This window comes from Oncorhynchus mykiss, unplaced genomic scaffold, assembly GCF_013265735.2.
Source record: "Oncorhynchus mykiss isolate Arlee unplaced genomic scaffold, USDA_OmykA_1.1 un_scaffold_119, whole genome shotgun sequence".
Lineage (NCBI taxonomy): Eukaryota > Metazoa > Chordata > Actinopteri > Salmoniformes > Salmonidae > Oncorhynchus > Oncorhynchus mykiss.
The window spans coordinates 1560405-1574764 of NW_023493660.1; the positions used below are offsets into that span (position 1 = coordinate 1560405).

The following is a 14360-nucleotide window of genomic DNA, read 5'->3' on the forward strand; positions in this document are numbered from 1 at the left end:
CTTCATCCTAGTTTCTAAAAACACATTGTTTAGGAGCGCAAGGACAAAGAGTTATTGTACACGCGCACTTCACAGAGTAGTCGTTCCCTCACAGAAATATACAAATAAAGCAGATGTTATTGGTCACATGACCAGCCCTTAACCAACAGGTGTAGACCTCACAGTGAAATGCTGACTGACCTCACAGTGAAATGCTGACTGACCTCACAGTGAAATGCTGACTGACCTCACAGTGAAATGCTGACTGACCTCACAGTGAAATGCTGACTGACCTCACAGTGAAATGCAGACTGACCAGCCCTTAACCAACAGGTGTAGACCTCACAGTGAAAAGCTGACTGACCAGCCCTTAACCAACAGGTGTAGACCTCACAGTGAAATGCTGACTGACCAGCCCTTAACCAACAGGTGTAGACCTCACAGTGAAATGCTGACTGACCTTACAGTGAAATGCTGACTGACCAGCCCTTAACCAACAGGTGTAGACCTCACAGTGAAATGCTGACTGACCAGCCCTTAACCAACAGGTGTAGACCTCACAGTGAAATGCTGACTGACCTCACAGTGAAATGCTGATTGACCAGCCCTTAACCAACAGGTGTAGACCTCACAGTAAAATGCTGACTGACCTCTCAGTGAAATGCTGACTGACCAGCCCTTAACCAACAGGTGTAGACCTCACAGTGAAATGCTGACTGACCTCACAGTGAAATGCTGACTGACCAGCCCTTAACCAACAGGTGTAGACCTCACAGTGAAATGCTGACTGACCTCACAGTGAAATGCTGACTGACCAGCTCTTAACCAACAGGTGTAGACCTCACAGTGAAATGCTGACTGACCAGCTCTTAACCTACAGGTGTAGATAGACCTCACAGTGAAATGCTGACTGACCTCACAGTGAAATGCTGACTGACCAGCTCTTAACCAACAGGTGTAGATAGACCTCACAGTGAAATGCTGATTGCCCAGCCCTTAACCAACAGGTGTAGATAGACCTCACAGTGAAATGCAGACTGACCAGCCCTTAACCAACAGGTGTAGACCTCACAGTGAAATGCTGACTGACCAGCCCTTAACCAACAGGTGTAGACCTCACAGTGAAATGCTGACTGACCTCACAGTGAAATGCTGACTGACCAGCCCTTAACCAACAGGTGTAGACCTCACAGTGAAATGCTGACTGCCCAGCCCTTAACCAACAGGTGTAGATAGACCTCACAGTGAAATGCAGACTGACCAGCCCTTAACCAACAGGTGTAGACCTCACAGTGAAATGCTGACTGACCTCACAGTGAAATGCTGACTGACCAGCCCTTAACCAACAGGTGTAGACCTCACAGTGAAATACATAATTACAATCCCTTAACCATCAATGCAGAGTTTAAAAGTGAGACTATTATTTGCAAAACAAAAAAGGAAATAATTACACAACAATGACATGGATACAAGAAGTACCAGTTAGTAACATGGCTATAGACAGGAAGTACCAGGTAATAACATGGATATATACAGGAAGTACCAGGTAATAACATGGATATATACAGGAAGTACCAGGTAATAACATGGATATATACAGGGAGTACCAGGTAATAACATGGCTATATACAGGAAGTACCAGGTAATAACATGGCTATATACAGAAAGTACCAGGTAATAACATGGCTATATACAGGAAGTACCAGGTAATAACATGGCTATAGACAGGAAGTACCAGGTAATAACATGGCTATATACAGGAAGTACCAGGTAATAACATGGCTATATACAGGGAGTACCAGGTAATAACATGGCTATATACAGGAAGTACCAGGTAATAACATGGCTATATACAGAAAGTACCAGGTAATAACATGGCTATATACAGGAAGTACCAGGTAATAACATGGCTATAGACAGGAAGTACCAGGTAATAACATGGCTATATACAGGAAGTACCAGGTAATAACGTGGCTATATACAGGAAGTACCAGGTAATAACATGGCTATATACAGGAAGTACCAGGTAATAACATGGCTATATACAGGAAGTACCAGGTAATAACGTGGCTATATACAGGAAGTACCAGGTAATAACATGGCTATATACAGGAAGTACCAGGTAATAACATGGCTATATACAGGGAGGTAATAACATGGCTATATACAGGAAGTACCAGGTAATAACATGGCTATATACAGGGAGGTAATAACAAGGCTATATACAGGAAGTACCAGGTAATAACATGGCTATATACAGGAAGTACCAGGTAATAACATGGCTATATACAGGAAGTACCAGGTAATAACATGGCTATATACAGGAAGTACCAAGTAATAACATGGCTATATACAGGAAGTACCAGGTAATAACATGGCTATATACAGGAAGTACCAGGTATTAACATGGCTATATACAGGGAGGTAATAACAAGGCTATATACAGGAAGTACCAGGTAATAACATGGCTATATACAGGAAGTACCAGGTAATAACATGGCTATATACAGGAAGTACCAGGTAATAACATGGCTATATACAGGAAGTACCAGGTAATAACATGGTTATATACAGGAAGTACCAGGTAATAACATGGCTATATACAGGAAGTACCAGGTAATAACATGGCTATATACAGGGAGTACCAGGTAATAATGTGGATATATACAGGAAGTACCAGGTAATAACATGGCTATATACAGGAAGTACCAGGTAATAACATGGTTATATACAGGGAGGTAATAACAAGGCTATATACAGGAAGTACCAGGTAATAACATGGCTATATACAGGAAGTACCAGGTAATAACATGGCTATATACAGGGAGGTAATAACAAGGCTATATACAGGAAATACCTGGTATATATACAGGACGTACCTGGTAATAACATGGCTATATACAGGAAGTACCAGGTAATATCATGGCTATATACAGGAAGTACCAGGTAATAACATGGCTATATACAGGGAGGTAATAACAAGGCTATATACAGGAAGTACCAGGTAATAACATGGCTATATACAGGAAGTACCAGGTAATAACATGGCTATATACAGGAAGTACCAGGTAATAACATGGCTATATACAGGAAGTACCAGGTAATAACATGGCTATATACAGGAAGTACCAGGTAATAACATGGCTATATACAGGAAGTACCAGGTAATAACATGGCTATATACAGGAAGTACCAGTTAGTAACATGGCTATATACAGGAAGTACCAGGTAATAACATGGCTATATACAGGAAGTACCAGGTAATAACATGGCTATATACAGGAAGTACCAGGTAATAACATGGCTATATACAGGAAGTACCAGGTAATAACATGGCTATATACAGGAAGTACCAGGTAATAACATGGCTATATACAGGAAGTACCAGTTAGTAACATGGCTATATACAGGAAGTACCAGGTAATAACATGGCTATATACAGGAAGTACCAGGTAATAACATGGCTATATACAGGAAGTACCAGGTAATAACATGGCTATATACAGGAAGTACCAGGTAATAACATGGCTATATACAGGAAGTACCAGTTAGTAACATGGCTATATACAGGAAGTACCAGGTAATAACATGGCTATATACAGGAAGTACCAGGTAATAACATGGCTATATACAGGAAGTACCAGGTAATAACATGGCTATATACAGGAAGTACCAGGTAATAACATGGCTATATACAGGAAGTACCAGGTAATAACATGGCTATATACAGGAAGTACCAGGTAATAACATGGCTATATACAGGGAGGTAATAACAAGGCTATATACAGGAAGTACCAGGTAATAACATGGCTATATACAGGAAGTACCAGGTAATAACATGGCTATATACAGGAAGTACCAGGTAATAACATGGCTATATACAGGAAGTACCAGTTAGTAACATGGCTATATACAGGAAGTACCAGGTAATAACATGGCTATATACAGGAAGTACCAGGTAATAACATGGCTATATACAGGAAGTACCAGGTAATAACATGGCTATATACAGGAAGTACCAGGTAATAACATGGCTATATACAGGAAGTACCAGGTAATAACATGGCTATATACAGGAAGTACCAGGTAATAACATGGCTATATACAGGGAGGTAATAACAAGGCTATATACAGGAAGTACCAGGTAATAACATGGCTATATACAGGAAGTACCAGGTAATAACATGGCTATATACAGGAAGTACCATGTAATAACATGGCTATATACAGGAAGTACCAGGTAATAACATGGCTATATACAGGAAGTACCAGGTAATAACATGGCTATATACAGGAAGTACCAGGTAATAACATGGCTATATACAGGGAGTACCAGGTAATAACATGGCTATATACAGGAAGTACCAGGTAATAACATGGCTATATACAGGAAGTACCAGGTAATAACATGGCTATATACAGGAAGTACCAGGTAACAACATGGTTTTTACAGGAAGTACCAGGTAATACCCACTTCACAATAACAGCACTTACAGCTGACTGGAGCAGTTCTAGCAGGGCAAAAATTAGATGAACAGTTGGAAAGGTGGCATCCTATAACGGTGCCACATTCAATATCACTGAGCTCTTCAGTAAGGCCATTCTACTACCAATGTTTGTCTATGGAGATTGCATGGCTGTGTGCTCAATTTCACAGACCTGTCAGCAATGAGTGTGGCTGAAAAAGCCAAATACACTCATTTGAAGGGGTGTCCACATACTTTTGTGTGTAAATACCCTCTCTCCCTCCCTGGCCCCTCAGTCAGAAGTCCCTGTCATTAGGGCTGGTATTCAGAGGAAAGCTATCTCCTCTCTTAAAGTGTACTACTGTTGACCAGAGCCCTATTCCCTATATAGAACACTACTGTTGACCAGAGCCCTATTCCCTATATAGAACACTACTGTTGACCAGAGTCCTATTCCCTATATAGAACACTACTGTTGACCAGAGCCCTATTCCCTATATAGAACACTACTTTAGACCAGAGCCCTATTCCCTATATAGAACACTACTGTTGACCAGAGCCCTATTCCCTATATAGAACACTACTTTAGACCAGAGCCCTATTCCCTATATAGAACACTACTGTTGACCAGAGTCCTATTCCCTATATAGAACACTACTGTTGACCAGAGCCCTATTCCCTATATAGAACACTACTGTTGACCAGAGCCCTATTCCCTATATAGAACACTACTTTAGACCAGAGCCCTATTCCCTATATAGAACACTACTGTTGACCAGAGTCCTATTCCCTATATAGAACACTACTTTAGACCAGAGCCCTATTCCCTATATAGAACACTACTGTTGACCAGAGCCCTATTCCCTATATAGAACACTACTGTTGACCAGAGCCCTATATAGAACACTACTGTTGACCAGGGCCCTATTCCGTATATAGAACACTACTGTTGACCAGAAACCTATGGGTCCTGTAGTATCCTTAAAGGCTTCTTAGAGTTACGACTCATGAGTACGGTTTAGTATTTAATTGTAACTTTAAATTACATTCTCCAACGCACCTGGCTTAAGCTACCTGAAGCTTTCTTAATCACAGTTATATAGGCAGACACAGGAAATAGCTACGGATAGTCAATACTGCCATCTATTGGTAAACACAAATCTAGCAGGTTACTAAAGGTCCTATATCAGGAATAGGGAGCCGTTTGTATGGCACGTTAAGGAACAGTAAATAGTGTACATACCAGAACGGTGTAGATGTGGAGACATCTGTAAACAGGAGAGAAGTCCACCAGGTCCTGGGCTGTTAATACCTGGGAGGTTAAACCACGTTACGTTAGATAACACAGTCAGGAGGTTAAACCATGTTACACAGTCAGGAGGTTAAACCATGTTACATTAGATAACACAGTCAGGAGGTTAAACCATGTTACATTAGATAACCCAGTCAGGAGGTTAAAACACGTTACAGTAGTGAACCACAGTCAGGACTAAGGAAGTTAAACCACGTTACATTAGTGAACCACAGTCAGGACTCAAGAAGTTAAACCACGTTACATTAGTGAACCACAGTCAGGAAGTTAAACCACATTACATTAGTGAACCACAGTCAGGACTCAGGAAGTTAAACCACGTTACATTAGTGAACCACAGTCAGGAAGTTAAACCACATTACATTAGTGAACCACAGTCAGGACTCAGGAAGTTAAACCACGTTACATTAGTGAACCACAGTCAGGAAGTTAAACCACATTACATTAGTGAACCACAGTCAGGACTCAGGAAGTTAAACCACGTTACAGTAGTGAACCACAGTCAGGAAGTTAAACCACATTACATTAGTGAACCACAGTCAGGAAGTTAAACCACGTTACAGTAGTGAACCACAGTCAGGAAGTTAAACCATGTTACATTAGTGAACCACAGTCAGGAAGTTAAACCACGTTACAGTAGTGAACCACAGTCAGGAAGTTAAACCATGTTACATTAGTGAACCACAGTCAGGAAGTTAAACCACGTTACATTAGTGAACCACAGTCAGGAAGTTAAACCACGTTACATTAGTGAACCACAGTCAGGAAGTTAAACCACATTACATTAGTGAACCACAGTCAGGAGGTTAAACCACGTTACAGTAGTGAACCACAGTCAGGAAGTTAAACCACGTTACATTAGTGAACCACAGTCAGGAAGTTAAACCACATTACATTAGTGAACCACAGTCAGGAAGTTAAACCACGTTACATTAGTGAACCACAGTCAGGAAGTTAAACCACATTACATTAGTGAACCACAGTCAGGAAGTTAAACTACATTACAGTAGTGAACCACAGTCAGGACTCAGGAAGTTAAACCACGTTCCGGTAGTGAACCACAGTCAGGAAGTTAAACCACGTTACAGTAGTGAACCACAGTCAGGAAGTTAAACCACGTTACAGTAGTGAACCACAGTCAGGAAGTTAAACCACGTTCCGGTAGTGAACCACAGTCAGGAAGTTAAACCACGTTACAGTAGTGAACCACAGTCAGGAAGTTAAACCACATTACATTAGTGAACCACAGTCAGGACTCAGGAAGTTAAACCACATTACATTAGTGAACCACAGTCAGGACTCAGGAAGTTAAACCACATTACATTAGTGAACCACAGTCAGGACTCAGGAAGTTAAACCACGTTCCGGTAGTGAACCACAGTCAGGAAGTTAAACCACGTTACAGTAGTGAACCACAGTCAGGACTCAGGAAGTTAAACCACGTTCCGGTAGTGAACCACAGGCAGACATTTTGGGGATATAAAGAAGGAATGTATCGAACAAAAGGACCATTTGTGATGTTTCTGGGACATTTTGGAGTGCCAACAGAAGAAGATCTTCAAAGGTAAGGCATGAATTATATCGCTATTTCTGTGTCGCACCTGGCTGGTTGAAATAAGATTTTCATGTGTTTGTATGCGGGGTGCTGTCCTCAGATAATCGCATGGTCTGCTTTCGCCGTAAAGCCTTTATGAAATCTGACACTGCGGCTGGATTAACAAGTTTAGCTGTATTTTGATGCATAACACTTGTATGTTTAATGAATTCTTATTACGAGTATTTCTGTTTTTGAATTTGGCGCGCTGCAATTTCACTGGATGTTGTCAAATCAATCCCCGGGAGTTGAGCGGGAATGGGGGTGAAGGGATCCCTAAGAGGTTGAAACATGTTGGTATTACAGACTCGGACAGGGAGAGGTTGAAAATGTCAGTGAAGACATTTGCCAGTTGGTCAGCGCATGCTCGTAGTACACGTCCTGGTAATCCGTCTGGCCCTGCAGCCTTCTGAACTTTGACATTACTCACATCGGCTGCGGAGAACATGATCACAGTCTTCCGGAACAGCTGGTGCTCTCATGCATATTTTAGTGTTATTTGCCTCGAAGCGAGCATAGAAGTAGTTTGACCCTTCTGTTAGGCTTGTTTCACTGGGCAGCTCTCGAATGTGCTTCCCTTTGTAGTCTGTATTGGTTTGCAAGTCCTGTCACATTTGAGGAGCGTCAGAGCCGGTGTAGTACGATTCGATCTTTGTCCTGTGTTGATGCTTTGCCTGTTTTTTGGTTAGTCGGAGAGCATAGCGGGATTTGTTATCAGCTTCCAGGTTAGAGTTCTGCTCCTTGAAAGCGGCAGTCTTAGCCTTTTCCTCAGTGTGGATGTTGCCTATAATCCATGGCTTCTGGTTGAGGTATGTACGTACGGTCACTGTGGGGACAACGTCATCAATGCCCTTATTGATGAAACCAGTGACTGATGTGGTGTACTCCTCAATGCCATCGGAGGAACCCCGGAACATATTCCAGTCTGTGCTGCAAAACAGTCTTGTAGCATCTGCTTCATCTGACCACTTTTTTATTGATCTAGTCACTGGTGCTTCCTGCTTTAGTTTTAGCTTGTAAGCAGGAATCAGGAGGATAGAATTATGTTCAGATTTCCCAAATGGAGGGTGAGGGAGAGCTTTGTATGCGTCTCTGTGTGTGGAGTAAAGGTGGTCCAGTTTTTCCCTCTGGTTGCACATTTACAGGCAGATAGAAAGTTGGTAAAACGGATTGAAGTTTCCCTGATTCCCAAATTCTCAGAATGCAGCAGGGCCCTCTGGCCCCTTTTTCTCCGTCCTCCTCTTCACCCAAATCACAGGGATCTGGGCCTGTTCCCGAGAAAGTATCACAGGGATCTGGGCCTGTTCCCGAGAAAGTATCACAGGGATCTGGGCCTGTTCCAGAGAAAGTATCACAGGGATCTGGGCCTGTTCCAGAGAAAGTATCACAGGGATCTGGGCCTGTTCCAGAGAAAGTATCACAGGGATCTGGGCCTGTTCCCGAGAAAGTATCACAGGGATCTGGGCCTGTTCCAGAGAAAGTATCACAGGGATCTGGGCCTGTTCCCGAGAAAGTATCACAGGGATCTGGGCCTGTTCCCGAGAAAGTATCACAGGGATCTGGGCCTGTTCCCGAGAAAGTATCACAGGGATCTGGGCCTGTTCCCGAGAAAGTATCACAGGGATCTGGGCCTGTTCCCGAGAAAGTATCACAGGGATCTGGGCCTGTTCCCGAGAAAGTATCACAGGGATCTGGGCCTGTTCCAGAGAAAGTATCACAGGGATCTGGGCCTGTTCCCGAGAAAGTAGTATCACTCGCGTAGGACTCGTCAGACACGTTAAAATAAAATAAAAGGATTCTGTTAAAGGAGAAAAAGGATTCTGCCGTGGTCCTGAAGTTATTTTCGGTCATAAGAGACGATAGCGGCAACATTGTGTACAAAATAAGTTACAATCAAATGCAAATAAACAAAACAAAAAAACACAATCGATTGGGGACCTCGTAAAACGTCAGCCTTCTTCTCCGGCGCCATTGTACAATGTAGTGAACCACAGTCAGGACTCAGCCATTCACTCATTCCAACAGTTTCATGATCCCTTTGGCTTTTCTTGTAAATAATGTACAGGGTGCCTTCACATTAAGTGTGGATAACTTCAACGTGTTGTTTTAATACTGGACCAAAGAGTATGAAAAAGTACAAACTATGAAAAAGAGGTCTGAAAAGTTACTTTGAAGAAGAGTCCTCTCTCACCTCCTCCTCTGATTGGTCCTCCTCCACTCCCTCCTCCTCTGGTTGGTCTATTCCCTCCTCCGCCGCTAGGCCGTTGTGCTGCGTTGGCGTCCGGCCGTTCAGGGAGTAGACTGGCTTGGTGTAGCCCATACCACTGTCATGCTTCTGAACCACACTGTTAAACGTCCTGTGCTGCTGAGCCTGGGAGGGACAGACAACACAGTCAGACCTCTCTCCTTCTCAGAGGACACTTACAAAGCTTCCTAGCATAAGATTTTTGTTCATTTTCAAAAAAATAAATATTTTGCCTTTATTTAACCAGGTAGGCCAGTTGAGAACAAGTTCTCATTTACAACTGCGACCTGGCCAAGATAAAGCAAAGCAGTTCGACACATACAACAACACAGAGTTACACATGGAGTAAAACAAACATACAGTAGAAAATAATAAAAATAATACACACACACACACACACACACACACACACACACACACACACACACACACACACACAGTGTGCAAATGAGGTAGGATAAGGGAGGTAAAGGCAATAAAATAGGTCATAGTGGCGAAGTGATTATGATATAGCAATTAAACACTGGAATGGTAGATGTGCAGAAGATGAATGTGCAAGTAGAGATACTGGGGTGCAAAGGAGCACAAATACAGTATGGGGATGAGGTAGATAGATGGGCTGTTTACAGATGGGCTATGTACAGGTGCAGTGATCTGTGAGCTGCTCTGACAGCTGGTGCTTAAAGCTAGTGAGGGAGATGGGCAGCAGAGAACTGGAAGGAAAGACGACCAAAGAAAGAATTGGCTTTGGGGGTGACCAGTGAAATATACCTGCTGGAGCACGTGCTACTGGTGGGTGCTGCTATGGTGACCAGTGAGCTGAGACAAGGCAGGGCTTTACCTAGCTAGACTTGTAGATAACCTGTAGCCAGTGGATTTGGCGACAAGTATGAAGCGAGGGCCAGCCAACGAGAGTGTACAGGTCGCAGTGGTGGGTAGTATATGGGCTTTGGTGACAAAACGGATGGCACTGTGATAGACTGCATTCAATTTGTTGAGTAGTGTTGGATGATATTTTGTAAATGACATCGCCGATGTTGAGGATCGGTAGGATGGTCAGTTTTACGAGGGTCTGTTTGGCAGCATCAGTGAAGGATGCTTTGTTGCGAAACAGGAAGTCGATTCTAGATTTAATTTTGGAGTGGAGATGCTTAATGTGAGTCTGGAAGGAGAGTTTACAGTCTAACCAGACACCTAGGTATTTGTGGTTGTCCATATATTCTAAGTCAGAGCCATCCAGAGTAGTGATGCTGGACTGGCAAGCAGGTGCGGGCAGCGATTGGTTGAAGAGCAGGAATTTAGTTTTACTTGCATTTAAGAGCAGTTGCAGGCCACGGAAGGAGAGTTGTATGGCATTGAAGCTCGTCTGGAGGTCAGTTAACACAGTGTCCAAAGGGCCAGTCTCATACCTGTTTAGTATCTGTACTCTGCCTGTTTCTATATAATAACAACAACAACAACGTCTCATACCTGTTTAGCACCTGTACTCTGCCTGTTTCTATATAATAACAACGTCTCTTACCTGTTTAGCACCTGTACTCTGCCTGTTTCTATATAATAACAACAACGTCTCATACCTGTTTAGTACCTGTACTCTGCCTGTTTCTATATAATAACAACAACAACGTCTCTTACCTGTTTAGTACCTGTACTCTGCCTGTTTCTATATAACAACAACGTCTCATACCTGTTTAGTACCTGTACTCTGCCTGTTTCTATATAATAACAACGTCTCTTACCTGTTTAGCACCTGTACTCTGCCTGTTTCTATATAATAACAACAACGTCTCATACCTGTTTAGTACCTGTACTCTGCCTGTTTCTATATAATAACAACAACAACGTCTCATACCTGTTTAGTACCTGTACTCTGCCTGTTTCTATATAATAACAACGTCTCTTACCTGTTTAGTACCTGTACTCTGCCTGTTTCTATATAATAACAACGTCTCATACCTGTTTAGCACCTGTACTCTGCCTGTTTCTATATAATAACAACAACGTCTCATACCTGTTTAGTACCTGTACTCTGCCTGTTTCTATATAATAACAACAACGTCTCATACCTGTTTAGTACCTGTACTCTGCCTGTTTCTATATAATAACAACAACAACGTCTCATACCTGTTTAGTACCTGTACTCTGCCTGTTTCTATATAACAACAACGTCTCATACCTGTTTAGTACCTGTACTCTGCCTGTTTCTATATAATAACAACAACGTCTCATACCTGTTTAGTACCTGTACTCTGCCTGTTTCTATATAATAACAACAACGTCTCATACCTGTTTAGTACCTGTACTCTGCCTGTTTCTATATAATAACAACAACAACGTCTCATACCTGTTTAGTACCTGTACTCTGCCTGTTTCTATATAACAACAACGTCTCATACCTGTTTAGTACCTGTACTCTGCCTGTTTCTATATAATAACAACGTCTCATACCTGTTTAGTACCTGTACTCTGCCTGTTTCTATATAATAACAACAACGTCTCATACCTGTTTAGCACCTGTACTCTGCCTGTTTCTATATAATAACAACAACGTCTCATACCTGTTTAGTACCTGTACTCTGCCTGTTTCTATATAATAACAACAACGTCTCATACCTGTTTAGTACCTGTACTCTGCCTGTTTCTATATAATAACAACAACAACGTCTCATACCTGTTTAGTACCTGTACTCTGCCTGTTTCTATATAACAACAACGTCTCTTACCTGTTTAGCACCTGTACTCTGCCTGTTTCTATATAATAACAACAACGTCTCATACCTGTTTAGTACCTGTACTCTGCCTGTTTCTATATAATAACAACAACGTCTCATACCTGTTTAGTACCTGTACTCTGCCTGTTTCTATATAATAACAACAACAACGTCTCTTACCTGTTTAGTATCTGTACTCTGCCTGTTTCTATATAACAACAACGTCTCTTACCTGTTTAGCACCTGTACTCTGCCTGTTTCTATATAATAACAACGTCTCTTACCTGTTTAGCACCTGTACTCTGCCTGTTTCTATATAATAACAACAACGTCTCATACCTGTTTAGTACCTGTACTCTGCCTGTTTCTATATAATAACAACAACGTCTCATACCTGTTTAGTACCTGTACTCTGCCTGTTTCTATATAACAACAACGTCTCTTACCTGTTTAGTACCTGTACTCTGCCTGTTTCTATATAACAACAACGTCTCATACCTGTTTAGTACCTGTACTCTGCCTGTTTCTATATAATAACAACGTCTCATACCTGTTTAGTACCTGTACTCTGCCTGTTTCTATATAATAACAACAACAACGTCTCATACCTGTTTAGTACCTGTACTCTGCCTGTTTCTATATAACAACAACGTCTCATACCTGTTTAGTACCTGTACTCTGCCTGTTTCTATATAATAACAACAACGTCTCATACCTGTTTAGTACCTGTACTCTGCCTGTTTCTATATAATAACAACAACGTCTCATACCTGTTTAGTACCTGTACTCTGCCTGTTTCTATATAACAACAACGTCTCATACCTGTTTAGTACCTGTACTCTGCCTGTTTCTATATAATAACAACAACAACAACGTCTCATACCTGTTTAGTACCTGTACTCTGCCTGTTTCTATATAATAACAACAACAACGTCTCTTACCTGTTTAGTACCTGTACTCTGCCTGTTTCTATATAACAACAACGTCTCATACCTGTTTAGTACCTGTACTCTGCCTGTTTCTATATAATAACAACAACGTCTCATACCTGTTTAGTACCTGTACTCTGCCTGTTTCTATATAATAACAACAACGTCTCTTACCTGTTTAGTACCTGTACTCTGCCTGTTTCTATATAATAACAACAACAACAACGTCTCATACCTGTTTAGTACCTGTACTCTGCCTGTTTCTATATAACAACAACGTCTCTTACCTGTTTAGTACCTGTACTCTGCCTGTTTCTATATAATAACAACGTCTCATACCTGTTTAGTACCTGTACTCTGCCTGTTTCTATATAACAACAACGTCTCATACCTGTTTAGTACCTGTACTCTGCCTGTTTCTATATAACAACAACGTCTCATACCTGTTTAGTACCTGTACTCTGCCTGTTTCTATATAACAACAACGTCTCATACCTGTTTAGTACCTGTACTCTGCCTGTTTCTATATAACAACAACGTCTCATACCTGTTTAGCACCTGTACTCTGCCTGTTTCTATATAATAACAACAACAACGTCTCATACCTGTTTAGTACCTGTACTCTGCCTGTTTCTATATAATAACAACAACAACAACAACGTCTCTTACCTGTTTCATGGCGGTCTCTCCGATCTTGTCCGAGTGTTTCCTGATGCTCTCCAGGAAGTCCTTGAGGTCGGACATGGAGATGTCCTTAATGTCCTCTCTGAGCTTGGGCAGGTTCTCAGCCATGATCTGACAGAAGCGGTAGCGGCTGACCCGGGGGATGTACACCTTCTCCAGCTGCTCCATGGTCTTCAACGCAGCATAGTACCTGGAACACAGATACCTGCCGTCACATCTCATCCCTCCTCTCTAGTCTGGTTGGCTTTCATACTGCTACTGTACAAATGGATCACTCTGCTGACCGAGGGTTGTATTACTGGAAACACTGCTGGATATGTTTAAGGATGATTAGATGACAGAGGACCAATGAATAATGTCTCGCTATAATACGCTTGAAAGAGGGAAATGTGTGCTAGTTGAAATATACAGGATGTGGCGTCATACAGTAGATTCAGTCT

General features: G+C 41.9%; 1 protein-coding gene and 1 long non-coding RNA gene across 8 annotated transcripts in view; both read right to left on the minus strand.

Moving 5' to 3' along the window:
* The window catches only part of LOC110511642 (exocyst complex component 6), a 127747-nt gene that overhangs the window by 71622 nt on the left and 41765 nt on the right, over positions 1-14360 (minus strand). For all 7 annotated transcript variants that reach the window (XM_036972091.1, XM_036972090.1, XM_036972094.1 and 4 more), the window contains exons 6-8: positions 13906-14110; positions 9543-9722; positions 5689-5757 (exon numbers count right to left, since the gene is read on the minus strand). In XM_036972091.1, the coding sequence (XP_036827986.1) occupies positions 5689-5757; positions 9543-9722; positions 13906-14110 (454 nt within the window). The remainder of the gene's footprint in view (positions 1-5688; positions 5758-9542; positions 9723-13905; positions 14111-14360) is intronic.
* On the minus strand, positions 12138-12727 carry LOC118947025. Its single transcript, XR_005041652.1, has 2 exons — positions 12331-12727; positions 12138-12220 (listed from the first exon to the last, which is right to left on the minus strand). It is a non-coding gene; the product is annotated as an uncharacterized LOC118947025 (long non-coding RNA).